General features: G+C 52.1%; 2 protein-coding genes across 2 annotated transcripts in view; one reads left to right on the forward strand and one right to left on the reverse strand.

Annotated features, from left to right (window-relative positions):
* TMEM181 (transmembrane protein 181) overlaps positions 1–17,160 on the forward strand; it is a 66,457-nt gene extending 49,297 nt beyond the window's left edge. Inside the window, exons 8-18 of the mRNA XM_027552154.1 lie at positions 2,409–2,489; positions 4,031–4,130; positions 4,582–4,712; positions 4,926–5,017; positions 6,254–6,311; positions 9,550–9,652; positions 10,183–10,234; positions 11,715–11,797; positions 12,777–12,866; positions 13,662–13,728; positions 14,090–17,160. Of these exons, the coding sequence (XP_027407955.1) occupies positions 2,409–2,489; positions 4,031–4,130; positions 4,582–4,712; positions 4,926–5,017; positions 6,254–6,311; positions 9,550–9,652; positions 10,183–10,234; positions 11,715–11,797; positions 12,777–12,866; positions 13,662–13,728; positions 14,090–14,168 (936 nt within the window). The 3' untranslated portion in view covers positions 14,169–17,160. The remainder of the gene's footprint in view (positions 1–2,408; positions 2,490–4,030; positions 4,131–4,581; positions 4,713–4,925; positions 5,018–6,253; positions 6,312–9,549; positions 9,653–10,182; positions 10,235–11,714; positions 11,798–12,776; positions 12,867–13,661; positions 13,729–14,089) is intronic.
* Positions 17,161–17,975: 815 nt separating this feature from the next.
* Positions 17,976–25,430, reverse strand: DYNLT1 (dynein light chain Tctex-type 1). Its single transcript, XM_027551948.1, has 5 exons — positions 25,340–25,430; positions 22,685–22,726; positions 19,137–19,260; positions 18,697–18,774; positions 17,976–18,410 (listed from the first exon to the last, which is right to left on the reverse strand). Exons 1-5 carry the CDS (start codon positions 25,364–25,366, stop codon positions 18,340–18,342), a joined length of 342 nt encoding a protein of 113 aa, XP_027407749.1. The 5' UTR covers positions 25,367–25,430; the 3' UTR covers positions 17,976–18,339.
* Between the last annotated feature and the right edge of the window lie 962 nt (positions 25,431–26,392).

Consider the following 26,392-nt stretch of genomic DNA (forward strand, 5'->3'; position numbering starts at 1 on the left):
TTGGCTGTTCTGATAGGTGTGTGGTTCCCATGATGGCTCAGCAGTGAAGAATCCACCTGCCAATGCAGGAGATTCAGTCCCTCGGTTGGGAAGATCTCCTGGAGGAGGAAATGGCAACCCACTCCAGTGTTCTTGCCTGGAGAATGCCTTGGACAAAGGAGCCCGGCGGGCTACAGTCCACAGGGTCGCAAAGAATCAGACACACCTGAGCGACTGAACGACAGCAGCGATAGGTGTGTAGTGGTACTGTGTGGATTTACAATACTGTGAAAATATTGGTCTTCTGGCTTGCATTTTTTGACAAGAAATCTCTCATCCTATGTTTGTCCTCTACAATGGTTTTCCTCCCCTTTACCTATCCCCTACCCTCATTTTAAGATTTTTTTCTCTTTAACAGTTTGATTATGGTGTTCCTTCGTGTACTTTTCTTCCTGTTTCTTGTCCTTAGAGTATAGTTGAGCTTCTTGGATTTGTGAGTTTATAGTTTTCATCAAATCTGGGAAAATTCTGGCCACTGTTTCTTCAAATATTTTTTCTATTCTCCTGACTTTTTCCCGTCAATAGAAATCCGAGGACTCCAGATACATTAATACATCTTCTTAGCCGCCTGAAGTTGTCTCAGAGCTTACTGATGCTCTGTGCGTTTATTCTGTTTCATGTTAAGTCAGTTCTTCTGCTGTGTGTTCACGTTTATGCCCTCTGCGGTGTCTCATCGGCTGTCGATCAGCCTCCCGGTCTCGGCCTCACGCTCCTCTGGCTGCTTGAAGTCCTTTGCCTACCAGTTCCATCCTCTGTGATTTCAGGGTCAGTTTGATGGATCACTTTCTTCCTCATCGTGTTTCGTATTTTCTTGCTTTTTTACACGTCTCGTATTTTTGAGTCAGTGCCAGACCTTATGATTGCTGGACTTCTGTACTCTCATGAACATCGCTGAGCTCTGTCCAGGACGTGGTAACGATCTCCTCAGGCCTGGATTTTAAACTCTGCCTGGTGGAAGCAGAGCAGCACCAAGTGTAAGGCTGATGTTGCCCCACTGCCGAGAAAAAACGTGCTGGCGGTGCGCTCCACAGACCCCTGTGCGTGCTCCTGCTGCCCGTGGAGCAGGCGCTGTGCTGACCCTGCGCGTGTGCCAGGGATCCTGCCCATGGAGCAGGCACTGTGCTGGCCCTGCACGCGTGCCAGGGATCCTGCCCGTGGAGCAGGCGCTGTGCTGGCCCTGCACGCGTGCCAGGGATCCTGCCCGTGGAGCGGGCGCAGTGCTGGCCCTGTGTGCGTGCCAGGGATCCTGCCCGTGGAGCAGGTGCTGTGCTGGCCCTGCGCGCCTGCCAGGGCTCCTTTCAGGGATTTCCCGGCCTTGGGTGGATTATCCACACTCACGTGCAGATCAACATTGGGCTGAAGGTGTGGGGGCACGACCTTGGCAGGTGTCCGGAGCTAGCTCTGTGCTCTCTCAGTGCTCTGCCCCGTGAGTCACGACTGGTGAGACTGGTGAGCTCTGTCCCTGCCCTCACCGTGGGGTGTTCACAACTCAGGGAGACCGCGGGGTCGGTTTGGCTTCCTGCACAGTGTGGGGTGACCCGAGGGTGCACCCCTCCCCCCTGAGCGGGCGATCATGGCCCTCACTGCTTCGTGTTCGGTGTGTGTGTGTGTGTGTGTGTGTGTGTGTGATTTAACGTTGCAGGCAGGTGAGGGAAATCTGAGTCTTTCACTCGATTGTCGCTCTGTCACAGTTTTTACATCACTCAGCTGATCTTAATTCAGCACGGACATGATGGTCCTTCCTGGTGCGGTGCAGTGCGTATCCTGGGGTCTGGGGATGAACCTGGCTGCTCAGTGGGGTGGGAAGGGCTGCCTTCCGCCCGCCGTCAGCACACAGGGCCCCTTCCTCGGCCTGGTAGCCGCAGACTTGACGTGAGTGAGACTGCTCAGCAAGAGGACTGGCGGCTGTAATTCCAGTGTTTTCTTGTGTCAGATTCATATTTCTGTTTCACTTAGTGTCTTTTAGACCATCATACCTACTCACATTTTTTGCACTTTTAAAACTATTTTTTTTCTTTTAATAGAAAGCATGGCTTTTTCTGTCTCTCCCACCCCCTACCCACTGATGGCTTTTTCTAATAAAGAGATTGATAGCATTGATCAATCTTTGATGTGAGATTTAAAAGCCAAATGCTCTTATTATTATTATAGAACAGTTTATCTGCCAGATTCATCATTAGTATGTTACCGTTTAAAACCATTTTCAACTCTTGGTTCAAAGTATGTGTCCTTTAATATAAAAATGTACTAAGTGTTAAAGTTTTAGAACATGTCAGAAAGTGTAGGAGAACATTTTAAATTCCCTGTAGTCTCACATTTCGAGATGACTGTTGTTAATGATGTGATTGTTTTCCTGCTTTCCATTTTAGTGGAAGACTTACGACCCTGCGTTTTCCCATTTGGAAATCTGGTTCCGGTTCGTCTTTGTGGTGCTCACCTTCATTGTCACTGTAAGTACTGTTCACCTCATGGAATCCTAACAAGGACAGAGTTAGTTTATAAATTCTGGTTGTCAGAGTACGGGAGATTTATCTGAACTCTGAGACACTCCATCCAGTCGGCCGACCTGATGGTACAAAATATTCTATGTTCTGCCCAGGCGCCGTGCTGCAAGAATGCTGTGGTGTTGTTAGTAAGGACTTCTGAATAGTGTCATAGCAGTTACAGGTGACTGACTAGCAAGTGAATTGTCATGGGTGTTCAGTGACAAGTGTCATGTAACTTGGGCGGAAGGAGTCCTGCCTTGTTTGAATGACATTCTTTGAATGTTGACTCAGCAGGTTCTTGGGTTTTTACATTTGGAGAAGTGGACCAGACCTTTAGTCTTTGGGCTTTTTTCAGGATAAGGGGATGGACGTGCAGGCTCGGGGCTCCTTTGGGATCCGAGGTGTCTTTCCACAAGGGCACCATGACTTTGGGGGGCGATTACAGAAGGCAGTAATCTGTTGTTATAAAATACAAGCAGCCCCATCAGTGCTCCTCCAGCGAGGGTGGGCATCTGTAAACTGAAGGAAGGAGAAGGGGGCCTGCAGAGTGGTGTCTTGCCCTTGTCAGCTGCCTGCCCCGTGCCAACGTCCAGGAGATGGTCTGCTCTTTGCAGCAGTGGCTGCTCCAGCTGCCACCCAAGGGACTTGCTGCTTCGCAGACTGACCACTTGCGGAAGGGCACAGGGGATGTGGAGGAATGTGCCAGGAGGTGGTGACCTGGGAGTGGCTGGAGGGCCACACCCGGCCACAGAGCTCAGAGAGAGGGGGCTTGGCCAGGGCCTGCCCGCCCGGGGAGCTCTCTGATGGAGGGAGGTGGGAAAGTGCCATCGACCCCGGACCAGAGATCCTCACTGTTTCTCAGATTCCTGTTGCCTGCAGCTCTGCAGCCAGACTCTGGGGCCCAAAGAACTGGCCCCCGGGGCCCTGTGTTCTCAAATGAGAGAAACAGGCCTGATTCTGACAGATGGACCATCAACCCAGGATGTCCAAATTGCTTAGGAGATTGCTGGCTTATGTTAGATCGCAGTAAAAACAAGAAACAACACCAGGCCTAGAAATCCCAAACCGTGTGATGCTTTAAAGGCTGTAAAGAAGCCTCTCCCAGGAGCCGGGCCCCTTCAGGCATGTGTTTGAAAACAGGCCCGCCGTCTGACATGGCTGTAAGCCTCATTCTGGGGCTTTTCCTCCGGGCGCCCTGGTGTCCCCCAGAAGCTGCTGTCCCCTGTGAGTCGCACCTCGGGGGCGTGTGGCCTGTGCCCTGGGCGGTCCCTCCTGATAAGCAGCCTGCCCAGGAGGAGGCCAGGCCGGAGTGGTCACGGCTGTGACCGTCCTCATCCGACCCCTGTCCTGGGATAAAGGCCCGGTTGTCCCTGGTGGTCTCGGTTCAGCCCAGGGTTAATGCAGCAGGTCTGGGCTGGCCCCAGACCTTCGATGTGGGCCGAGAGCCGTCAGGAGATGCCACGTGGGGTGGCCGAGACGGTGACGGGGCCTGGTCTGGTTCGCAGTGCCTGTTCGCGCACTCTCTTCGCAAGTTCTCCATGCGAGACTGGGGCATCGAGCAGAAGTGGATGTCCATCCTCTTGCCTCTGCTGCTGCTCTACAACGGTAGGCCCTTCCTTCCGCGCGGCCCCCCTCCACACCGAGAGCTGGAGGGCATCCCGGGGGCGATGGGGCCCTGAGCAGGGAGCAGGCAGGAGCGCCTCCACGTGGCCAGAGGACGTGGCCCCAGGACTCGCAGGGGCGGGCACTCCCCCCCAACCCCCCGCTTGGAGGACTTGGCTGAGGGTGGGAGCCCAGCTGTCTGCCCCTGTCTCCTGCCCCAGAAAGCGTTTCCTTCCAGAGCTGCAGCTGGCGGGAGCAGACGGAGCTCTGCAGTCATCCCCAGAGCAATCTGTTCAGTGGCTTTTCAGTTTGCAAAACAAGACAGCCTTTAGTTCACTACCATCCCCCCAGGCTCTGACCGGGGAGAAGGCCGCCCTGAGCCCTGCCCTCCTGTGGCTCGGCGCCCGCCGGTCCCGCCTTCATCAGGCCTGCCTGCCTGCCTCTTGCCTTCCAGACCCGTTCTTTCCCCTGTCCTTCCTGGTGAACAGCTGGTTCCCGGGGATGCTGGACGACCTCTTCCAGTCTGTGTTCCTGTGCGCCCTGCTGCTCTTCTGGCTGTGTGTGTACCACGGGGTCCGGGTGCAGGTGAGCCCTCGGTGCTGACCTTCCCGCTCCAGACGCTGGCGACGGTCCTGAGGTGGACTCGGCCTCTAGAACCTGTCGTCAGCTTCACAGTCCACAGAAGATGCGTGCCGTGTGGACATAATCTGAGTATCTATGATCCGGTGTGGTCTGTGAGGGGGTAATGGTTTGCAAGGATTACTAACTTCTCTATTTTTTACTTTTTTTTTTTTAAAGGGAGAAAGGAAGTGTTTGACTTTCTATTTGCCTAAATTCTTCATCGTTGGACTACTGTGGTTGGCTTCTGTTACCCTCGGAATATGGCAGACGTGAGTAACTTTCTTCTGCGTGAAACCGCAGTCTTGGCGAGCACTGAACACGGTGGGCAGACTCAGAGTTGACCGTGTTCTGTGAGCTCATCCAGAAGGGCCTCTGTCACCCAGGGTTTCAAGGCTTGCTCGTGTGACTTGCGCTGAGGGTTCAGTTTTGCTTGAACAGCATGTAGAGGTATATACACATGATTCTTCTGGTCTCGGGAAGAAAAGGAAAAAGGCCACGTCATTTCAGATATCTCTTTCTGAGAGGCAGAGGCTTCATTTGTAGGGATGATGCTCCATTTGGCTCCTGGCTCGCCACTGTCCCCGGATGTTTTGATTCTCTCCTTTGGTTTGTGTCTGTAAACCTTCCCATCCTCATACCAGCTCCCAGAGTTGATCTTTAATATTTCTGTCTGTCAGTAAAAAGGCACTGCACAGAAGCCTAACGTAGTAGCAGCCTGATTCACCCAAACAGAATTTTCTGCAGAAACTCGTTCCATCTCAGGGATATGATTTTAGAAGCTGGCACATCTCATTTCTTGGCACAATGATGGCAGGACTTAGCTCACGTCCACTTCTGTCCCTGCCCACCTGTCATCTCAGTGACCAGTGTCATTTTGAAATGAGTTTCATGGAAGTTTATATTTACCTTTCTTGCTGTCTTTCCCTGGAGTAGGGCATGGCCACCCACCCCAGTATTCTTGCCTGGAAGATCCCACGGACAGAGGAGCCTGGCGGGCTGTGGGCCATGGGGTCGCAGAGTCAGACACAGACTGAGCGGCTGCGCACATTGCTGTCTTCGGGTGCTCATCTGTGTGCTGGTGCCATACATGCCATAGACAGGGTGCCTGGAAGGTGAAGTCGCTCAGTCGTGTCTGACCCTTCACGACCCCATGGACTGCAGCCTACCAGGCTCCTCCGTCCATGGGATTTTCCAGGCAAGAGTACTGGAGTGGGGTGCCATTGAAAATCAGTCTCAAAGTTGAAATATTATAGAGATTCTCTTAATGAAAAATACTGTACTTTACAATACTGAGGACTGTGGGCCGTTGAGTTGTGTTGTATTCTTGTTCAGTAGGTAATTCGAGATTTCTCATAAACCAAGGTTTACTTTTCAAAAATCTTTTATGGTTGGTCAGTGAGTAGATTTATATTAGTAAGTTTTTTTAAAAAGCCAAGTGAGAGAAAGTATAAAATAAACTAGTTATTAATCTATGGCTTTTTTTTTTTGTAACATCGTATCTTTAGAGTCAATGAATTACATGATCCAATGTACCAGTATCGAGTTGACACAGGAAATTTTCAGGTAAGGATTGTTGGTGAAACCTGTGGATTTTTTTTTTAACTGCTGTTTTAAAAAATGACTCAATTTTTTAACTTAAATTGTGCCGTTGACACAAGCTGGCTAACTGGTTATTTGACAAGGGCCATAGAAAGGTCATGGGTGGAAAACTGGGGGAAATGTGTTTGAATAGTAGGAAAAATAAACCCTACATTGTCACTCCCCATCCTTGGTTTATGGTTGAAGCGCCAGGGCACAGAGGTTGTGCCGATTTCTAGGAACATTGTAGAATAGTTAAGGAAACATTTTGTTCACTTAGTTCTCTGAAGCAGAGTGGGGCTGGCTTCGTGGGCCCGCGAGCTCTACAGCCCCAAGGCCTGGCCCTCCGGGTGATGCTGCGCTGTCTCAGTCCTGAAATTTTTCGCACTTTGGGAAGGTGGATTCCAGCGTCTTTATTTAACGCAAATGACAGCCAGCCCTGAGTGTGGCCTCCTTTCGAGGCCCGGGATATGTAGGTGCCTCATGGGCAACCCATCCTGGTGCAGCTTCCGTGGCGCCCAGGCGTGGAGGTGCCTGGGGCTGAGGGGCACCCGGACCCCCGCCGGGGGAGTATGGGAGTCCTGTCCCCGGGCAGGGCGAGCCCCGGAGCTGAATCCTGACCCCAGGTGACCCGGACCCCCGCCGGGGAGAATGGGAGTCCTGTCCCCGGGCAGGGCGAGCCCCGGAGCTGAATCCTGACCCCAGGTGACCCGGACCCCCGCCGGGGAGAATGGGAGTCCTGTCCCCGGGCAGGGCGAGCCCCGGAGCTGAATCCTGACCCCAGGTGACCCGGACCCCCGCCGGGGAGAATGGGAGTCCTGTCCCCGGGCAGGGCGAGCCCCGGAGCTGAATCCTGACCCCAGGTGACCCGGACCCCCGCCGGGGGAGAATGGGAGTCCTGTCCCCGGGCAGGGCGAGCCCCAGAGCTGAATCCTGACCCCAGGTGACCCGGACCCCCGCCGGGGGAGAATGGGAGTCCTGTCCCCGGGCAGGGCGAGCCCCGGAGCTGAATCCTGACCCCAGGTGACCTTCCGACATTTCCCGGTGCAGCTTTGCAGAGGGTGATCAAGTCTGTGGTTCTTTGTGGGAACTGCTGTCTGAAAGGAGAGAAGTGTAGTGAATGATGATACTGTGTCGAAAAGCGGTTGAGACAGACGTGTCACAGGGATTGGTGCCAGCACTGATCCGTAACTGGACTCTGGCAGCAGTGTGCCCGTAGCCTCTCGGCTCCACTGCTTGTGAGTCTGAGGAGTTCTGAAGGTCGTCAGCGTGTGCCTTATGAACAGCACATCATAACCTTTGCTCTCAAAGGATATGTGACCTTGTGAGGGAGAGAAGGCGTGGGAAATAGAGACCAGTGCTGCAGTGTGCAGGGGCCCACCAGGTGCGTCCTTGTGGGCCGCAGGCCCCCGTTACTGCGGGGAGGCGGTGTCTTTGTTTGCTTTGTCCTCTCTGTGTCTTTGAATTAGCCCTGGGATGCTGTCGTAGGTTTGCAGGGCGGGGTGCCCCTGGAGCTGCAGAGGAGGGGGAGGCGTCCTGGGCCAGATGGGGGAGACACTGTCTCCGAGCTGTGATGGGGCGGGGCGGACCCTTGGGGAATCTGGACGCCCCAGGAAGGTTCTCAGCTGTGTCTCCTGAGGGGCGAGGCCTCAGGGCGGCCCCTCTATGGTGGAGACACTAAGGAAGGGGGAGGAAGGAGCTGCTTTGACACCTTGTCAGAGAAGATTCTGCAGCCCTGGTGACAGATGACATTTGACACTGCTGGTTGAGTTTGTACCTTCCAGGCTACTCATCTGAAAAGACCCTGATGCCGGCAAAGATCGAAGGCGGGAGGAAAAGGGGACGACAGAGGATGAGGTGGTTGGATGGCATCACCAACTCAAAGGACATGAGTTTGAGTAAACTCCGGGAGTCGGTGATGGACAGGGAGGCCTGGTGTGCTGCAGTCCATGGGGTTGTAAAGAGTCGAACATGACTAAGCGACTGAACTGAACTGATGCTAATCTACAGTTAGGGAGTTTCTGTCTGGTACGGTCACTGCTCACTTCTCACGGGAGGACGTGGGGCAGGTCTGCCCAAGGTCACATTCCCGTCCTGCCCGAGGTCACAGGCCAGTCCTGTGCTCCGACGAGGCTTCCCCGGCCTGCGGGTGAAGCCCACCGTCCTGGGCCACGGCCGCCGCTCCCTCCTCCCCCTGCATCATCTGTGCGATGGGCAGTGAGGGGATCTTCCCTTGAGTCGTCGTGAGGATTGAGAGAGAGAAGGAGGGTGAAGTGCTGGGCCGGGCTCCGGCACGGCAGGGTCACCGCGGCTCTGGTCACTTGTCCCCGCCTCAGCCCGGCAGTCAGGGAGGCCAGGGGCTCGGGAGTCCTCACAGGAAGGACAGACCGAGCAGTCTAGTCCTGTTACTAAAGGAAACCCTTGAAATCACAGGCTTCTAGAGAGATAGCTGAAGGGGCCCAGGATGGAGGCCGTGAAATCCTTTTTGTTTACAGATGAGAAAACCGAGCCCAGGCCGAAGTCACAGGCTCTGAGGAGGCAGAGGAGACCCTTTGTCTACTGACTGTGCAGGGCAGTCCTGGCTCTGAGAAGGAAGTGCCGGGGCGGGAGGAGGGGGTTGGGGGTGTCAGGTGCACAGGCTTAACTCTCGCAGAGGTTCTGCAGAAGGAGGGGCACCATGCACCCAGCCCAGTGGGGCCTGGCCTTCGTCAGCCAGCTTCGCTGTCACAGCTCCCGAGTGCAGACGAGTCGTCCTGCGTTCCCTGCCTCAGGGTCGCAGAACCTAGAGTCTTCTAGATAGTCTGGTTCAGTCCCCTTGGTCCTCGGAAGAAAACCGAGGTCCAGAGAAGCTGAGATCTGGGCCGGACCCACGTCGCAATCTTCCCGAGCAGGGCAGGGAGCCAGGCCCTCACCCCGGGGAGGGGCAAGCAGGAGCCACCACATTTACTGAGCACCTAGTATGTTCTGGGCCCCAGGCCCAGAGCTGCCCATGCGCCAGGGAGGCATTTGCTCGTCTGATGAGCGGGGACCGGGGTGCGCCCCTGGGTGAGCCGGCTGCCTGTGCCGCACGAGAAGAGTCCGCGTGTCCTTGTGCTGCTCGCGGCAGTGACCCTCGACTCCAGGTCCTTTTAGAAAAGCTTGGCTTTCCCGCTTATGGCATCAGAGGGAAAGACTGCCCTTGAGACCCCATGGGCGTTCAAGGGCCTGTCTTGTTTCCTGCCAGGGAATGAAGGTTTTCTTCATGGTGGTGGCCGTCGTGTACATCTTATACCTTTTGTTCTTGATCGTGCGGGCCTGCTCCGAGCTGGGTCACATGCCTTACGTAGGTGAGTGCTGGTCTTCCACCCCTGGTGCAGGGCCGCCCGCCAGGTCGGGGTGGCGGGCACCTTCGGGCCGGGGGGAACCTCGGCAGGGCTGCCGGGGTGACTGGGCCACGTGGACAGTGCCTCAGGCGAGGGCAGGAGGAGCCCAGAAGGTCAGCTGGGGCCCCGGGGGGCCATGTGTGTGGCTATTGGAGCTGCCTGGATCCTTCTGGAATCGTACCTTCCGGGTGAGGCGGCGGGGGTGGGGGTTTCCTTCTTTTTGAATCGAGGCAAGTCACCTGATCTCATAGGGTCCTGCCCCCCAGTCTGTGACAACCAAATAGTAATGGCCACGGACTCACTGGGCACCCTTCCAGACTTGGGGAGGTGGGACAGCGTGTCTTCCTGGGCATCAGGTACTAACTGTGGAGTCCAGATGGGAGCGGGTTTTGTTCGGAGAGTTTGGCTTTCTTTTTGTCTTTAAGATCTCTGGAATGAGTGGATTTTAATTACAGTGTGGTGATTTAAGAAGCGTGTGTGTATTTCTCTTTCAGATCTCAGGTTAAAATTCTTGACCGCGTTGACTTTTGTCGTGCTCGTCATCAGGTAAGAAGGAGATTTTATTGCTTGAAAGAAGCAAATGTGAGTTTTTGTTCTATGGTCCCGAGTATCTTTTGTCCCCTTCTATTGGGTTAGTTTTAGGGTGCTCCTCGCCAGGTGTCCGCAGGGTCAGAGGCCCCTCCCCCGCCAGGCAGGGCCCCGGGGAGACAGGATTGTGGAAGCAGCGGGCGCAGGAGAACACGGGTCAGAGGATTAGAAGGTCAGAGGATTAGGTGCTGTGCTCGGACGGGTCTGTGAGCAGGAGTTGTTTTTGTTTGCGTCCCTCCAGTTGGGGTCCCTGAACCTCACCTGAGGGGGGCGTGGAAGGCCGTGTCTTTGAATGAATCCCAGGTCCTTGCTCCCCAGATTGAAACCCTGAGAGAAGCGTAGTGTCTGCATTCCGCTCTCGGTAGCGGCAGAGACGTGGGCATCAGCCCCTTCACCCTGGTGGGGCCCCTTCAGGGCTCCCCGGGGCCGGCTCCCCACCGCTGCTCTGGGGTCCCAGCCATGTGGGGTGGGGGATCCTGGAGGCCTCCGGGTTCTTTCGCCGCCCTCACCAAGCCATGTGAACTCAGCCCGCATTTCAAAACGAGCTGGGTTGTATTCTGCCTCTGCATTCACCTGAAGGTAGAGATGCGTGTGTGGCTGTCACTCATCTCTCCTCAGCCCTCGGTGCGGCCTCACACCCAGCTCACCTCCTCCTGCACAGACTCCCCCCCACCCCCGCACATTGTCGCCCTCCAGTTGCCCCTGCCCACTGCGTGGGAGCCGCGTCTCCTTGGACCGACTCCCTGAAGCTCCTAGGCTTTGTGATCTTTCTTCATCTGACTTTCAAGGGGATCGGCCCGTTGGCGCAGAGGTTTATGGAGCGCCTGCCCTGGTGAACAGGCGGGCAGGCTCCTTCCTCCCTGTTGCAGTGTTTATATTCCAGTGGAGGAAGGCGGTGATTTAAAAAAAACAATGAATAAAGAGCGGAAGTGCTGTAATGAAAACAGAGGTGTGATGACAGCTGGGGGCTTGTGGCTGCTTTAGCAGGGTGGGTGGGGGATCTGCGGCCTGAAGTCGGGCCCTGAAGCTCGGCTCGGGGATACCAGTGTGTGGGGTGGAGGATGGGAGGGCAAGGTTGGCCAGGAAGTCAGGTTGAGCCCGGTTCCGTTCTCTGTGATGGGGGGTCTTCGCAGGGCATTCGGCCGGGAGGGAAGAGACCTGGTTTACATTGTATTCAGCAGTCGGTCTGGCCGGAGCGGAGGTTGAACCTCAGGGAGGGGAGGTGGGCTCTGGGTGCCAGGACCCTGCGGTCATGCGTGTCAGCAGAGAGGCCGTGTGCGCATGTGTGCACGTGCGTGTGTGTGCACACGCAAGTCTCCATGCAGAAATAATCGTGACTAGAGTAAGCGAAAGTAGCAAGTTTATTGACATATGAAGCTAATGCCGTTTCTTGGTACGTTTTTACATATTGTTCCTCCCTCCCTCCCTTTTTTTTCAGCATCGTCATCCTTTATTTAAGGTTCGGAGCACAAGTGTTACAGGACAATTTCGTAGCTGAACTGTCGACTCACTACCAGAATTATATCCTTTTCTGGGAAGATGTCAGGCACACAGCCTAGTGGAGTGGGTAGCATTTCAGGCCTCTGAGCGTCTGGAAGAGGCAAGAGTCCAGTATACCCTGGGAGCTCCACGCCTGTCCCCCCGAGTGAGAGGCCCCAAGGCGGCTGCGGGGCTCAGCCGTCCCCGGGGGTCGCTCGCCAGATGGGTCAAGCCCGGGGACCCCAGCACCTGCCACGGCTGTCCCCTTGTGGGGCGGGGACTGGAGTGGGGCAAGTCACCATCGGAGCCTCCCTTGGGTCAGGCCGGGGCTGCCCGCCTCCCCCTGCCGAGCACTGACTCTGGAGTCTTCTCTCCCAGAGGGCATCCCTTAGCATCTCCCAGGTGTGTCCAGCTGTGGGGGACACCGGTGTCTCAGGGCAGGGCTCCTGTGATCCCGGAGGCCCCGTTGCTCGGCAGTAACCACCCCCCTTTCAGATGCATGACCAGGTCAGCTGTGCGCTCCCCTCTCTGCTCTCAGTGGTGGCATCCATCAGGGGACACTTTGGGGTTCACCCTGGATGTCTTGGGTTCTTTTTGTGGGGCCTCTTTTTTACATCCTTGGAGTCAATGCATGATTGTTCACAATTCGGTAACTGAGTTTCACACTAAGCTTTTATCAGATTCTCTAAAGGGTCTGTAATTCAGAAAAGTCTAAGAAGGACCAGTTTGAGAGTCTTGTTTCCAGGTCTTCATTTCACCGTTGACTCACCCATACCTGTGTGGCCTTCCCACCCTTTGTGTGTGACGTGATGGCAGCAGGTCCTGCCGTGGATAGGAGAGGGCACAGCTCACCTGGGGATTCCAGGTGCCCCGGGATGGTTACCGTGCCCTCTGGCTGGACCTGCCCTGTGGCACCCTGACGTCTGGGCATGGACCCCCGAGGGCCTAGCTGGTTGGGGGCGGGGCCGGCTAACAGCAAGGAGACGTGTCCGGGCCTGCTGCTTCCCTTGACCGCTGTCACCAGCTGAATTCTTGTCTTTCTACGGCTTGTTGAACTTTTACCTCTACACTTTGGCCTTTGTGTACTCGCCCTCGAAGAACGCCCTGTATGGTAAGCTGCCCCCTGACTCCCTGCCCACCTCCCCTTGGCAGGGGCGCCGTGACTGCAGAACCTGCTCTGGAGCAGGGAGACCAGGTGGGCACTCACAGTGAGCCCCGAGCTACAGGTGGAGCCCAGCAAGTTCTGTGTCATCACAGCCCCTCATGCAAGAACCGAGCATGTCGGTGGGCCCTGACACGAGCATCATGACACTCCCCCCGCCCGGTGCCCTGAAATGATCTGTGGAACACGAGTGCCCTGACCATCAAAAGAAAGCCCTATGTACCCCCAGCCCACCTCCCCAAGGACCAAACCAAAAAGCAAACCCAGCAGCCCTCCCGCCTGGGATGAGAAGGGGGCAAGCTCTCTGGAACCCAGGCAGCACTTGGCGCACCCCGGCTACAGGCTGTCCGTGGAGGAGTTCCCAGTACGTGCCCAAGGCCCTGGCGGCATTTGGTACTCCCATCCGCGGTGACAGATCGGGACCAGGGGTAGCTCAAGCCCCAGGTAGGAGGGTGGCCTGGCTCTTGTGAGGACCTGGGGGGATTCCAGGGTGTGGGGCAGCTGGCTTGCAGTCTCCTCCAGGGGGCTCAGTCCCCCCAGGCTCCCACCAAGCCTCCCCACACTGTCCTGGCCTGTAGGTGAGCACGTCCCCCGCCAGGACTCGGAACCACCTGTCCGGCTGACACCGGCCGTAACCGGTGGAGGCGAGGACAGAAATCCAGCTCTGTCCGACCCTCATCCTTTTCCCAGGACAGCGCCCAGCCTCTCCGGGCTAATGACACGACAATGCTTGTTGGTTTTCAGAGTCGCAGCTGAAGGACAACCCTGCCTTCTCCATGCTCAACGACTCGGATGACGACGTGATCTACGGGTACGTTAAGTCCCATCTCTGCTAAAGGCTGTCTGTCCCGCGGGAAGCCCTCAGCCTGCCTCTGTGCGTTCACCAAGGAGGCTGGCGAGCCTTCTGAGGAGCTGTTCACAGTATCGGCCCTTTTGATCCACCCAGGCGTGTCTCCGACCCCTGGTTCAGGAGGGGCCGCGTGCCTTCCTGCTGGGCATCTGCGCACGTGGTTCTGGGCTGCAGGCCCTGGCGGTGGAGGGGCTGGAGGAGGGGGAGGCAGCGAGAGGAATGGGGCGAGCCAGCAGGGGCCGGGCTCTCAGGATGGCGCCGCGGCGTGGAGAGAAGTCCACACTGTCGGAGCCCGGGGTGTCAGAGGTCTCTTCCGTGACAGGAGTGACTATGAAGAGATGCCCCTGCAGAACGGCCAGGCCATCCGGGCCCAGTACAAGGAGGGCTCCGAGAGCGACTGAGGCCCGGCCGCTGGCCCCGGCGAGCGCGCCCCAGCCTGCCTTCCCCGGACCCGGACCAGTCTGACATGCAGAGACGCCCTGGTCCTCATTCGTTTACACATGTTTGAAAGGAAAACCAAAACTGAGGGCTAATTTAAATGTTGGGCCTAAATTTACCGTCACACTGATGGCGTTTATTTGGGAAGAGAGGCCCTGACAAAAAGTTGTAGCCAAATCATTTTTTCAGATTCCAGATGAGAGAGAAGCTGTTTTCAATGGTAAGAAAGAAATCATTCCTGTTCTTAGTAGAGAGAATTACGTGCTTTAAAAAAAAAGTTTGCTGATTTTGAGTTCCCGGAAAGCCTTTGTGAGTGTGGCCCGCAGCGTGGTGGCGCTCCCTTCTCGCTCCCTTTCTCCCCTGCCCCGTGGCACCAGCTGTCGACCCTTCACAGGGAAGCCCATTTCTGAGGCTGCCCCACGAGGGCGGTCCTTCCCCGCTGAGCGGCCGGGGCTCCGGATGACCACGCATCTCCACTTCGGGTCACCGGGGTCGGTTGCTATGAGACGTCTACACAAGGGCTGTTGAGGGGGAGAGGGAGGCTGGGTGGGCAGGTTCGAGGTGAAGACCGCCACCAAAGCAGAGCCAGGGTCTCAGGAGTTCTGAGGAGGGTTCGACAGGGTTCCTTAAGGATTGACAGGTCGTCAGCTCCAGTTGACAGGGAAGGGTCTCACTGTCACGAGTCTTCTAGAGGTCTGTGAGCCTTATGTCATGAATATGGATGAGGCCCCTGTGGTTGGGGTGGGGAGGAGGGTACCCATGAAATTCCATTGAGCAGTAGTAGCTCTGTTAAGGACGATACTCCTGTAGAGCTTTTTTTTTTTTTTTTTCAATAAAAGCTAAACAAGTGACTGATAACAATACTACAGATTCGTTATTGCCAAAAAGCTCTTCAGCTTCACATTTGGAAACTAGGTGCAAGAAGGTAACACATTTTTAGATGGTTTATGGAAGAACATCTTTGGGGAGAAGGTAATTTGTGGGGAATCATTCCTGCCTCGTGAGCTTCACACGGTCGTCAGGTAAACGGGTGAACTGCTCTGCGTAAGTGCCGTCTGGAGCTGCTGAATCCAGCAGAAGGCCCTGGAGACCCCAGCTCCTTTCTATCAAGGCCAAGTGTGGGAGGTGGAGCTGTCTCCTTTGCCTTTCCTCTGGCGTGCACACTCGTCTCTTGAACGGTTCACCTGTGAGCACTGCAGACATCCTGATGCGTGCCATCTGGGCAAACACAACAGGTAGGGACGTGATTGTTCCGCCCTGCAAACAGCGCCTCCACTTTCTCCATCTATGCATCGACTCTCCAGCTACCACGCAGAGCTCAAAGGCATAGTCCTCTTCAGGTAGTGCCGGGCCTTAGAGAGCTTCCTGAAAGACTATTTATTATGACTTTGTACTTTTCTTCTTAATTTAACGTACCTTTAATATGGATTCCATTTATATTTGTTTTTAAAACCCTGTAAATAAGAAAGTTTGAATTCAAACAGTTGTGTTGTTGCAAGGGTAATTCAAGTTTACTGGTTTTTACATCTGCAATGATGTGATTCCTTTTTTTTGATTCTGTATATTCAGAGGTATTGAAAAAATTTTCTGTTACCAAACTTACTTCTATTAAGACTCATATAAGTAATTTTATGTAAACTGATGAAAAGTTACTTGTGCTGATTAATGTATTCTAGTATGTTACAGTTTACAAGTTTTAATCGTTATAACTGTCCATAATTTGGAACGCTTTTACCAGTAATTGTAAAGTATCTGAGGCATTTAGCTGTACACATTTAGGCATTTTTACAACTCATTCTTGTCCTGTAGTGTAACTGTTAACTGATGATTGATCTTCGTACGTTGATTCTTGATAGCATCAGGTCAGTGAAATGAAAAATAAGGGAGTATTTATTAACTTTCTGTAACTAGATTGGAAACAAGGAAGTTATAAAAGAAAGTACTTTAGGGGGAAATGGTTCTTTATTAAATCATGCATTTTCAATTTATCTTCTCTGGTGTATCATGTATGTCAACATATTACATCTTCCATGTAAAAATGTGCTTAAAGTATATAGCATTTAGCATGTGCCATAGGTACTAGGTTATAACACTAAAGTCTGCCAGCAACCTTAGATGGTAGCAGGAAAATTATTATTTTTTTGGTCTTGGAGGGTTATCAGAGTTCTGTAAACTAAAATTAAAAATCCAAAGGGCTGACTTTAGTTCTTCCATGGTAACGGCGTGAATAACATCATCTTGGGGATAATTTTTTATACTGGTCTAGTCTGGGGAACCTGGAAGATGACCACAGACCTTTCAGTTTCCCTAGAGAGCTTCATTATCCATGAGGATAAAGGTCCGCTTGATTTATTATTAAATCATTAAAGCAGCGCAGTGATGCAGTTTTCTCTCTTAAGCCCCATTTGAAAGGCTAAAGAAGGGGATATATAAAATATATTCAAGGTTTGTAAGATTGTTCCTGTACATAATTACAGATTGCAGTAAAAGTTCAGATTCAGTATGTAAAGCCAGCTTGCTAAATGGGCAGGTTACAGGACAAATGTCACCAGCCTCAAGTACTCTGTGAACTGTTTACTCAAGGTAAAGTTACTGTTCAGTATGTTCCGTACGACGTGGTCAGTACCTTATTTCCTGGAATCCTCTTCACAGGGAAGAACACCGAAGCTTAGAGAAGGGGTGAGGAAAAGGGACATCTCGTTGAGGACTGGACGTAGGACACAAGAATGTAACGCCAGACTATGAAACACAGAAGGATTTTCTGCTACTGGAAACTGCCTTTTTACAAAAGGATTGTAAATGTTTGTAAAATAAAACAACTCTAAATCTTAGGCTCAATGGGAAAGCTAGAGCTGAATATTAGACCCTGGAAGTGCGTCAGCGAGCACACTACCCCGGGTCACAGAATGATCACTGTAATCAGAAGTCAATAAACGTTTATTTACGGCAGATTCACACTGTGGGAGTGGCTTCATTGAGACTGCGTTTCTCTACTCTGGTTTTTCTTCAAGTCGTGTGAATCTTTAGCTTTTTACTGCCATTCTGGTGGATGTTACTACACTGTTAATATTTGATCCTGTTTATGTACAGTGGCTTCCTCTTTGCATGTGGCGTTAAGGTGACCATTTAGGCACTTTAGGGACGAGAGCAGGGCTTTTTCCAGTTCAGCAGGTGATGCAGAGGTGTGTCTATTGTTGTGTAAACGTGGCCCTGGATGAGCCCTGAAGGCGAGGTAAGACCAGGGTTTGGGCTCCCCCTCACTTAACTTGGATATAACTTTAAATCAGATAACCTCCCAACACCTTTTCTGACTCCTTAATGGGCTAATTATTGTGGACACAAAATGAGCCACTGTGAAAACAGTGCGTAAGCAGTAAAGTACTAAAACACGTTTGTTGTGATTGCTACTGAAAAACTGATGAGTAGAAGCTGCTGTGTTACGGGTCGGGTTTGGGCCGACAGTGTGGCTTCCAGTCCTTTGGCTAAAAGAATGTCCAGCTTGCCCACTTCCTGCCCCTGAAGCTCTAGAAGAGAAAGGACTTGAGAGTGAAGAGTGACTGATGCTCGGGGCAGAAATCCAGCCAGGACACAGCAGAGCAGTCAAGAGCCCCCAGCCCCCGGGTGGTCAATGAGCATGTTCACCGTACTGGAGAGAACCAAAGCAGAACTGCAACCTTTCCTGCTTTTTTACAGTTTTACAAATTCTAGCCAGTAACTAAATATGGTGGATTTACCTGTGATACTATTTAGACAATGAAGAAAACACACACTTTAAATCGGAATAATTATTCTAACAAAAAGTACAAAGTATGGAAAATTAGTGTATTTGATTCGTTTCAGAGAGTAGAGAAAGTTTCACACTAGCAGATTTCGGCTTTTAGCACCTTTGAGAAGAAACATTCAGAGTTAAGACAAGCGGCAGGACAGGCTCCTGCCTACCTGCGGTGACGACGCCTCTGACTTGGTGTGCAGGTCACAGAGAGCAGTGTGGTTATTTGTTTTTTTCTCTACATGTTGAGAGTGCCACAAAAACACACTTTGGATGAGAAAGGAGATCGCTGAATAGCCGGCTGGTGGTTAGAAGATGGGAGAGAAGGGATGTGGTGGAAGGAGAGAGGTCGGGCGGGGTGGCTGTCAGATGGACAGGCCGAAGGCGCTGACGATGCAGTACATGGTCTTGTTCTCCCATCGCACGGTGCAGCTCCCTGCGGGGGGAAGGAGGCGCGTTGCCCTGAAAACCGGAAGATCCAGGCCTTCCGAGTTCTCAGGATCAGGCCAAACGCTCAGTACTCAACTCTCTGTAGCCAATAAAGAAGGTTGGCCCGTCTCTCTTCTATAAAACGTTTTAAAAGGTGACTAATAAATAATGCATTCAGAGACATGAAACAACCAACACACATTTCCTAAAACATGGGTCTGAATAGTCTAGATCTCAGCAGGGTCCCTCAGGGACATGCCGGGGACAAGCCTTCCTGGGGAAGGAAAACCTACCATCGGTGGAGCTGTCCCAGAAGCACGAGCTTGCCGTGTGCAGGCCCGCTCCATTCTTCTGCATGATCACACAGGTCACTAAAGAAAAACAAACTTTTATTAGAGGAATCTACTTGGCAACACATTCCTCTCTGTCCTCATATGTGTATTAGATCACATGGCTGACGTTCAAAATGAAAATGATTGTAGGGGTAGAGCGCCTGGTCCTAGGAAGCTGACACCTCACCACGTGCTTACTCTAAAAGCAGCGGATCTGAAATGCTGTGACGTCCTGGGACGTGGTCCGCAGTCATTCCCACAGCCACGCAGCCCAGGTGGGTGTGCACAGGCCGGTGACATGCTCCTCCGGGAACTGCCTCTGCTGCCTCCTCTCACAGACTCCCTCTCAGCGGTACTTAAAGAACCACCACCACCACCCACCAGAAGCAAAGGTGCCTTACCGATGTACTTAAATGGCTTCCCCAGCTTGGTGAGTTGGCTTAAGGTCTGCTCCACTACGTTTGTGGTCCACTGATTGACTTTGCTGTGCTGATAGGCGTTGCCACCGATGGCGCTTTCTATGGCCTGGAAGACAGAGCACAGCCGGTCAGTGTTGGCACAGCACCCCTTCGGGCCACTCCTGAGGCCAGCACAGTGAGCACTGCGCCCTACCAACTGCCGAGTTACACTTTGCATAAAGTGAAAGCAAGCCTGTTGGGAACCCTGAGGACTCCTTTGCAGACATACCTTTTAGCAGTATGACATTCCATTTGAATGCTTTATCTTTCACTTTGATTATCATGTTTAAAGTTTTGGCTGCACTGGGTCTTAGTTGCAGCACTTGGGATCTTTGTTGCAGTGTGTGGGTCTAGTTACTCCATGGCACACGGGATCTTAGTTCCCCAACCAGGGATCGAACCCGTGTCCCTGGCATTGGAAGGCAGGTTCTTAATCACTGGGCTATCAAGAGGTCCCTTTATTCATTTTAACATTTTTATTTATTTATCTTTGGCTGTACTGCATCTTCGCTGCTGCAAGGGCTTTTTCTCTAGTTGGGATGAGAGGGGGTACTCTCTAGTTTCAGTGCTTGGACTTTTCATTGCTTCTTTTCTTGTGGCATGTGGGCTCAGTTGTTGTGGCTCCCGGGCGCTAGAGCAAAGGCTCAACAGCTGTGGCACCCGGGCACGGCTGCTCCTTGGCATATGGGATCGTCCCAGATCAGGGATCGAACCCATCTCCTGAACTTGCAGGCCGACTCTATCACTGAGCCATTAGGAAAGTCCTCTTTATTCATTTTTTAAAATACGTAATTATATAGCATCTGTCAAATTTTTTAAACATTTTGACTGAATTTAATGTTTGCTGTTGTGATTAATTATCTAGAGATAAGCAATGCATTTTCTTCCCACTGAGGCTAGAAAATACTTCCCTTTGCCCATTGCTTTTTTTTTTTTTCCATTGCTTTCTTAAAAGTACAGTAGATAGAGGAATCTTTGTGGGTTGTATAATCAACAATGTACAAACCTATCCAGATAATCATGTATTTACAAATACTTCCTTTATTCAGCATTTTCTGGTAATGTCATCACAGAAGTATGTTTTTCAGAAAACTAAAGAACTGCTCTATTTCAAAACCTTATTTAAGTTTGTGACACATTTTTTATTATGAAACTGCTTATCTTCTCTTCTCTGCTGTATTCTGGGACAGTTCACGCTGTGTGCTTCAGGGGTTATTCAGGAATACACATGATCCCTGGCCTCACCTCTTGGTGAAGTTGGTAGTGAGGATATTCCTATTCTATGATTTTCTGGGCCTTTTATGTTTATGCCTGTCCTGGTTTCAGGGGACAAAGGTATTAATAGGTCTGGGCTCAGCTTTGTCAAATGGGGCTTCCCAGATGGCTCCGTGGTAAAGAATCCACTTGCCAATGCAGGAGGTACAGGAGACTTAGGTTCAACCTCTGGGTCAGAAAGATCCCCTGGAGGAGGAAATATTGACCCACTCCAGTATTCTTGCTGGCATAATCCCATGGACAGAGGAGCCTGGCAGGCTAGTCCGTGGGGTCACAATGAGTTGGACACAGCTGAGCGAGCAGCTCTGTCAAAGTGGGGGCTGTGCTCGAGCTAAACCACTAACTCAGGCCGTTCTCTCCACATTCACTTTGGAATTCACTGCTTTTCAGGGAGGGAGGAAAACCTTCCTCTAATTTTGGACCCATCCAAGTTTACTACTATGCAGTACTTAATAATAGCTTGAGTACAGAATTAACCTACTGCCCAGGGGCAGAAAAAGCTGCTCAAGTGAGTGATCGGGTGGTCATCGTGAAAGGAACACCAACCGCAATGTTACTTGTGCTTCCAGGGAGACTGGGAAGCTCTGGCTGCAGTAGTATCAAACTTGCTGCCTGGCAACCAAGTCAAAGACTGTGCAGAAAACAAGTGAGACCCAAGGAGACTTCCTAACAAACCAACTCCCCTTCTCACAGCTCTAGTGAAATTCACCCATCTTCCTGCTCCCCACTGTGTTCCTAAGAAACACTGTATTTTGAACAACAATGAAAAGCAGAGTGTTATAGATCCTGCAAAGCAACTAGAAAATGATGCCTCGTGTGCAATACTGTATATGGCAGAACAAGATCACTTCGCTTTTTTTTTAAATCATTTTGCTTTTTGATGATGTTCATAAAAATAGGTTGTAGTTCTTTAATCACTCTGGCATTTGTCAATAACTTGCATTAACAACAGTTTGCATTAAAGTCAACTCTAAATCATATAGAAAACTTCAAATGGTATTGTCCAACTGAGATCATCTAATGACCGTCTTTGAGCCCCCAGCTTCACTATGCGCTGTTTCTGGCCTCGTTCCTGCCCCAGGCGCTCTCCCCAGCGCCCCGCACTAGTCCAGACACCCCCACCTCCCTACAAGTCCCTCAGACACACCAGGACGTTGCTTACCACAGGGCCCTTGCACTTGTTCAGTCTGGAATATCTGTTCCCCTCTTTTCGCTAAGTTAACCCTACTCCTGGGGCTGCCCCAGTAGCTCAGCTGGTAAAGAATCCGCCTGCAATGCAGGAGACCCTGGTTTGATTCCTGGGTCGGGAAGATCCCCTAGAGAAGGGATAGGCTACCTCCTCCAGTATTCTTGGGCTTCCCTGGTAGCTCAGTCGGTAAAGAATCCGCCTGCAGTTTGAAAGATCTGGGTTCGATCCCTGGATTAGGAAGATCCCCTGGAGGAGGGCGTGGCAATCCACTCCAGTATTCTTGCCTGGAGAATCCCCATGGACAGAAAAGCCTGGCGGGCTACAGTCCGTGGGGTCACAAAGAGTCAGACACAACTGAGCAACTAAGCACAACACAGCACAGGAACCCTACTCTTCTATTTTCTCCAGATCCCAGCTCTGAGCTCACTAGATGGGTAATCCCTCACAGTACCACACGAGGAACGCAGTGTGATTATCTGATAAATGCCCTCCCCTCCCCAATTTTGTAAACTCTCTGGGCGTCAGTCCCCTGCATGCACCCTTGACATGTATTTTTGAATGAATGAGCAAATAGCCTTTTTGACTCCCATTCTTATCATCTAAAGGGGGTACCATGGTCAATAAAGTGGATGGTTTAGGAATGTTAAAAAAAAAAAAAAAAGAGCCCCAAGTGCAGCACCAGGTCTTGAGTGACTAGAAGTTGTTCAATTTTTTAATATTCACTCTTCATTAAACATTAGAAATGTTTATTTGTATATCATGAGTCTTTTATGCTAAAAGGTTATAGAACCAAGCTTTAGTGACAATAATAATGCCAGTATATAAAATTTCCTGTCTCAAAATATATAATTTACATAATATGGGAGTAATTCTTATCTAGATATTCATTGAAGTAACAACTGTTATTTGAAATGCCAAAACACACAGGCTCAGCTGAAACAATTCCAAGATAGTATTTAAAACACATTATTTTCACTCATATAAGCCATTAATCAAACATTCAAAAAGGAAGCATTTCTCCTCTTACCTCTTTTACGATGTTGCTCACTTCATCAACAACAAAAGCAGTCTGTAAGGGAAAAAAAGTATTTAAGCCCGATTGATTTAAAAGATCCTTTCCCACTGCACTGATTAAGCAAATTTAGGTAATGAATATAATTCAGAAATGAAGACCTTAAAAATAATCTAACCAGGCTGTTCATTTTACTGAGAAAAACATTAAGTAGCTCTGAGGACCACAGAGCTAGTGAGAGGCAGGAGACTTAGAGTACATGTATACGGTTTCAAGGTTTTTTGGTTTTTGTTTTTAATCATGCCATGACCCATAAGACTAAGACTTAAGTTCACTTTAGATCTCAACCTGTCCATCCATTTCAGCCGGCTGTGAGGATCATTAACAAATATGGATGTTCAATGAGTTACTCAACTTTTGTATGAATTAACTCTTTTCCTAATGTAAACTAATCAGGAGGTTTGAAACATAAGACGTTTTGGATTTTGAAACCACTCTTAGTGGTAAAATTTACAATGACTTTCCTATTTCCGGTTAATATTTTCTTTCTCAACTGTCTGGCTTCAGGACTATAGTCAGCTGAAGGCACGGCGGTTCTCAGCCAGCATGTCAAGATGACCTGGGAGGCAGGCTGCCAGCAGTCGTCTAGTGCCAGGAGCTTTAGTGGTTTTCTTTCTTTTTACATGCGGTGCATCTGAATGGGTACAAGGTTCCCAGAGTCCAGGAACCTCATTTCCTGAGCTCTATAAGCGATTTCCAGGGGGCAGCCCCGGCCCTCAGCCCCAATGCATCCTGGTGGGACAAAGGCAGAGAGGTGGGCAAGGAGCGTTCTTCCCCGCTGGGCTGCTGACCACTGAAGCCCAGTTCCAGCAATGCCCCTTCCTCCCCAGGAGAGTCAGGAGCTGACTGCCTGAAGCCCCTCACCCACTGTACTCAGAAGTCATGCTTGGAGACAAAGCCAGCTCACCAAGTTAACGAAAATCTGTAGTATCTTAAATTACTTCTCCAAGTTTAAAAGATCCTTCCAAGAGGCCTCAGTGGTTCTAAACCATACAGAAAGTCCCTGTGTAAGTTTCCATGTGGTTAAAATATGAGAAAGGGTGAGAGGCATTTCAGTGGACTTTTAGTGGAAAGTACAGCAGCTGTACAGAATCCACTGGGCAGTTTCAGCTTCTGCAGGAAAGATGAACGGAGAAGAGTTACAAAGATGCAGGTGTCTACATGAAGTTAGCAGACGTGGGGGTCAGTAGGGCTGTTACTGACCTACTGGCTCTGTAGGTCAGGAAACAAGGAAGGCAGGCCTACTAGAGAGAAGACAGTCATGGTCTCAGCCTCCAGGGCTTTATCTTATGTAAAACACACACCATTCTGTTCAGCCCCTTCATTTCTCAGATATGCAGTTGAGTTCTGGAATAAGGAAGTCACTGAGCCACCTCCTTGGTGAGGGCCAGAATGAGAAGGCAGAGTATTAAAAACTCTGGTTTGAAGGACTTCCTCTATATTTACTTTTTCAAAGTTACTCAATAATTCCTGTAATACAAGCCATTCTCCAATGACTGCACAGTTGACAGGGAAAAGCTTTTCCGTGGCTACCCGCTCCTGAACTGTGGCTTCTCCCTAAACATTCCCTAGGTTGCTACCACCCTTCGGACACTGATGGTGACACTACCATAGAAGGTCGTGCTGGTTAGGAAGGCTGCATAATACACAGGGCTCCATTGTTTGTACTTCATTATTTGTACTTCAACCAGAACTATTTAGCGAGAAGAAAAGGGGCAACCATTCTGTGAGAGCAGCAGCCGTCAGCTATCATTCCCTGAATGCTCCTCAGCTGGAAGGAAAGCCAGGACATAGCACACGTTAACAACGAATACCTTCTGCCTGGCAAATAACTGTATGACTTCTTCAATGGGGCAATGACCTCCCGCCCCACCACCCCACCACCCCACCAAAATCGTAGCTATCGGACTGTCTTGTCAAATGAAACGTGAGCGACGGTGGCGTGCGCACCGTGGTGGGCGTGCGCACAGCGTGGAGAGCAGGAGAGGAACCCAAGACAAAAAGGCAGGTTCTCCTCGCGGGCGCGTCTGCCTGCTGCCCGTGGCCAGAGCAGCAAGTCCATGACTGGGGGCCCCTTGGGGAGCTGTAACTGGGGGTGCGGGTCAGGTGTGCATGTCACTCTGGAGACTCCCAAACATCAGCCGGCAGACGCACACGCGGCCTTCAGCCTCCTCCATCCGCCTGGGCAGGGGTCTGCGCTCGGAGTAAAGGGCGCGAGTGACGGCCGGGGTCGGGGGATGCAGGGGACCGCGGGACGCAGGGGGTCCGGGGACGCAGGGGGTCGGGGGCGCGGAGGGCCGGGGCGCGGGGGGCCGGGGGCGCGGCAGAGGAGATCCCCGGGGGATGTTGCACCGCCGGAGGAAGGCGTCCGGGCGTGCGGAGCCCACTCCCGGAGGAACCACGGGAGCCGCGCCCCCTCCGCGCCCCTGGCCCCCAGGGCAGGGCGAAGACGCCCGGAGTCCGCGAAGCGCTCGGCGGGGCGCCGGGAACGGCCACCGCCCAGGCCCAGAGGCAGCCCGGGTGCCCGCACACGGCCCTGGCTGCTGCCGCCCGCCCGCCCGCACCCCGCATTCACGGCCGCCGCCCGTCCTGTAGCCCACCGGGCGTTACCTCCTCGGCGGCCTGGTAGTCTTCCATCTTGCCGCCCGCGCGTCGCCGCCGCCTCCCCAAGTGGGGCGCACTGCGCAGGCGCGCTCAGACCCCGCCCCCGCGCTCAGACCGCGCCCCCTCGCTTGCACCCCGCCTCCTCTAGGGCACCGCCCTTTCCCTCGGGCCTGTGCGCCTCGGGGTACACGCAGTGCCCGCGGGATGGGGCCCGCCCCTCCTCCAGCCGTCAGGGAGCCGCGCGTCTCCTCGGGGACACCTTCCCTCCACCAGGGTGTCCCGGCAGCTCCCTGGACAGTTCAGTTCAATCGCTCAGTCGTGTCCGACTCTCTGCGACCCCATGGACTGCAGCACGCCAGGCTTCCCTGTCCATCACCAACTCAGTGGAGTTTACTCAAACTCATGCCCATTGAGTCGGTGATGCCATCCAACCATCTCATCCTCTGTGGTCCCCTTCTCCTCCCGCCTTCAGTCTTTCCCAGCATCAGGATCTTTTCCAATGAGTCAGTTCTTCGCATCAGGTGGCCAAACGATTGGAGGTTCGGCTTCAGCATCCGCCCTTCCAATGAATATTCAGAAGTGATTTCCTTTGGGACTGTCTGGTTGAATCGCCTTGCTGTCCAAGCGACTCTCAAGAGTCTCTTCCAACAGCCTTAGCTAAAACAAAACAAACTGGAAAAAGTCAGGCCGGGAGGGGAAGGGCTGTCCTGGCCCCTCCCTGAAGTTTGTACCCTGTTGGATTCGCTTGAACAAGTAAGCCGGTTTGGACACCTAGTAACAAATAGTAAAGTGATTTCGGAACGTGATGGGCTGTCTGAGATATTGTTTGCGGCCCCCTTGGGGGTTCCGGAGTTAGGAAACTTTAGATCTGAACGAAGCTTACCTTTGGGGAAGTAGGTTTTCCATATAATTTTTTTTTTCCCCTTCAAGTACCATTAAAACATTGTTTGGGGTAGAAAATGTTGTAAAATGCTGCACACTTCCTGGCAGCCTTAACCAGAATGATGTAGGCATACCTTTAACTTGTAGACAAGCGTCTTTATAAAAATTAGTGGTTGC

Source organism: Bos indicus x Bos taurus, chromosome 9 (assembly GCF_003369695.1).
Source record: "Bos indicus x Bos taurus breed Angus x Brahman F1 hybrid chromosome 9, Bos_hybrid_MaternalHap_v2.0, whole genome shotgun sequence".
NCBI lineage: Eukaryota > Metazoa > Chordata > Mammalia > Artiodactyla > Bovidae > Bos > Bos indicus x Bos taurus.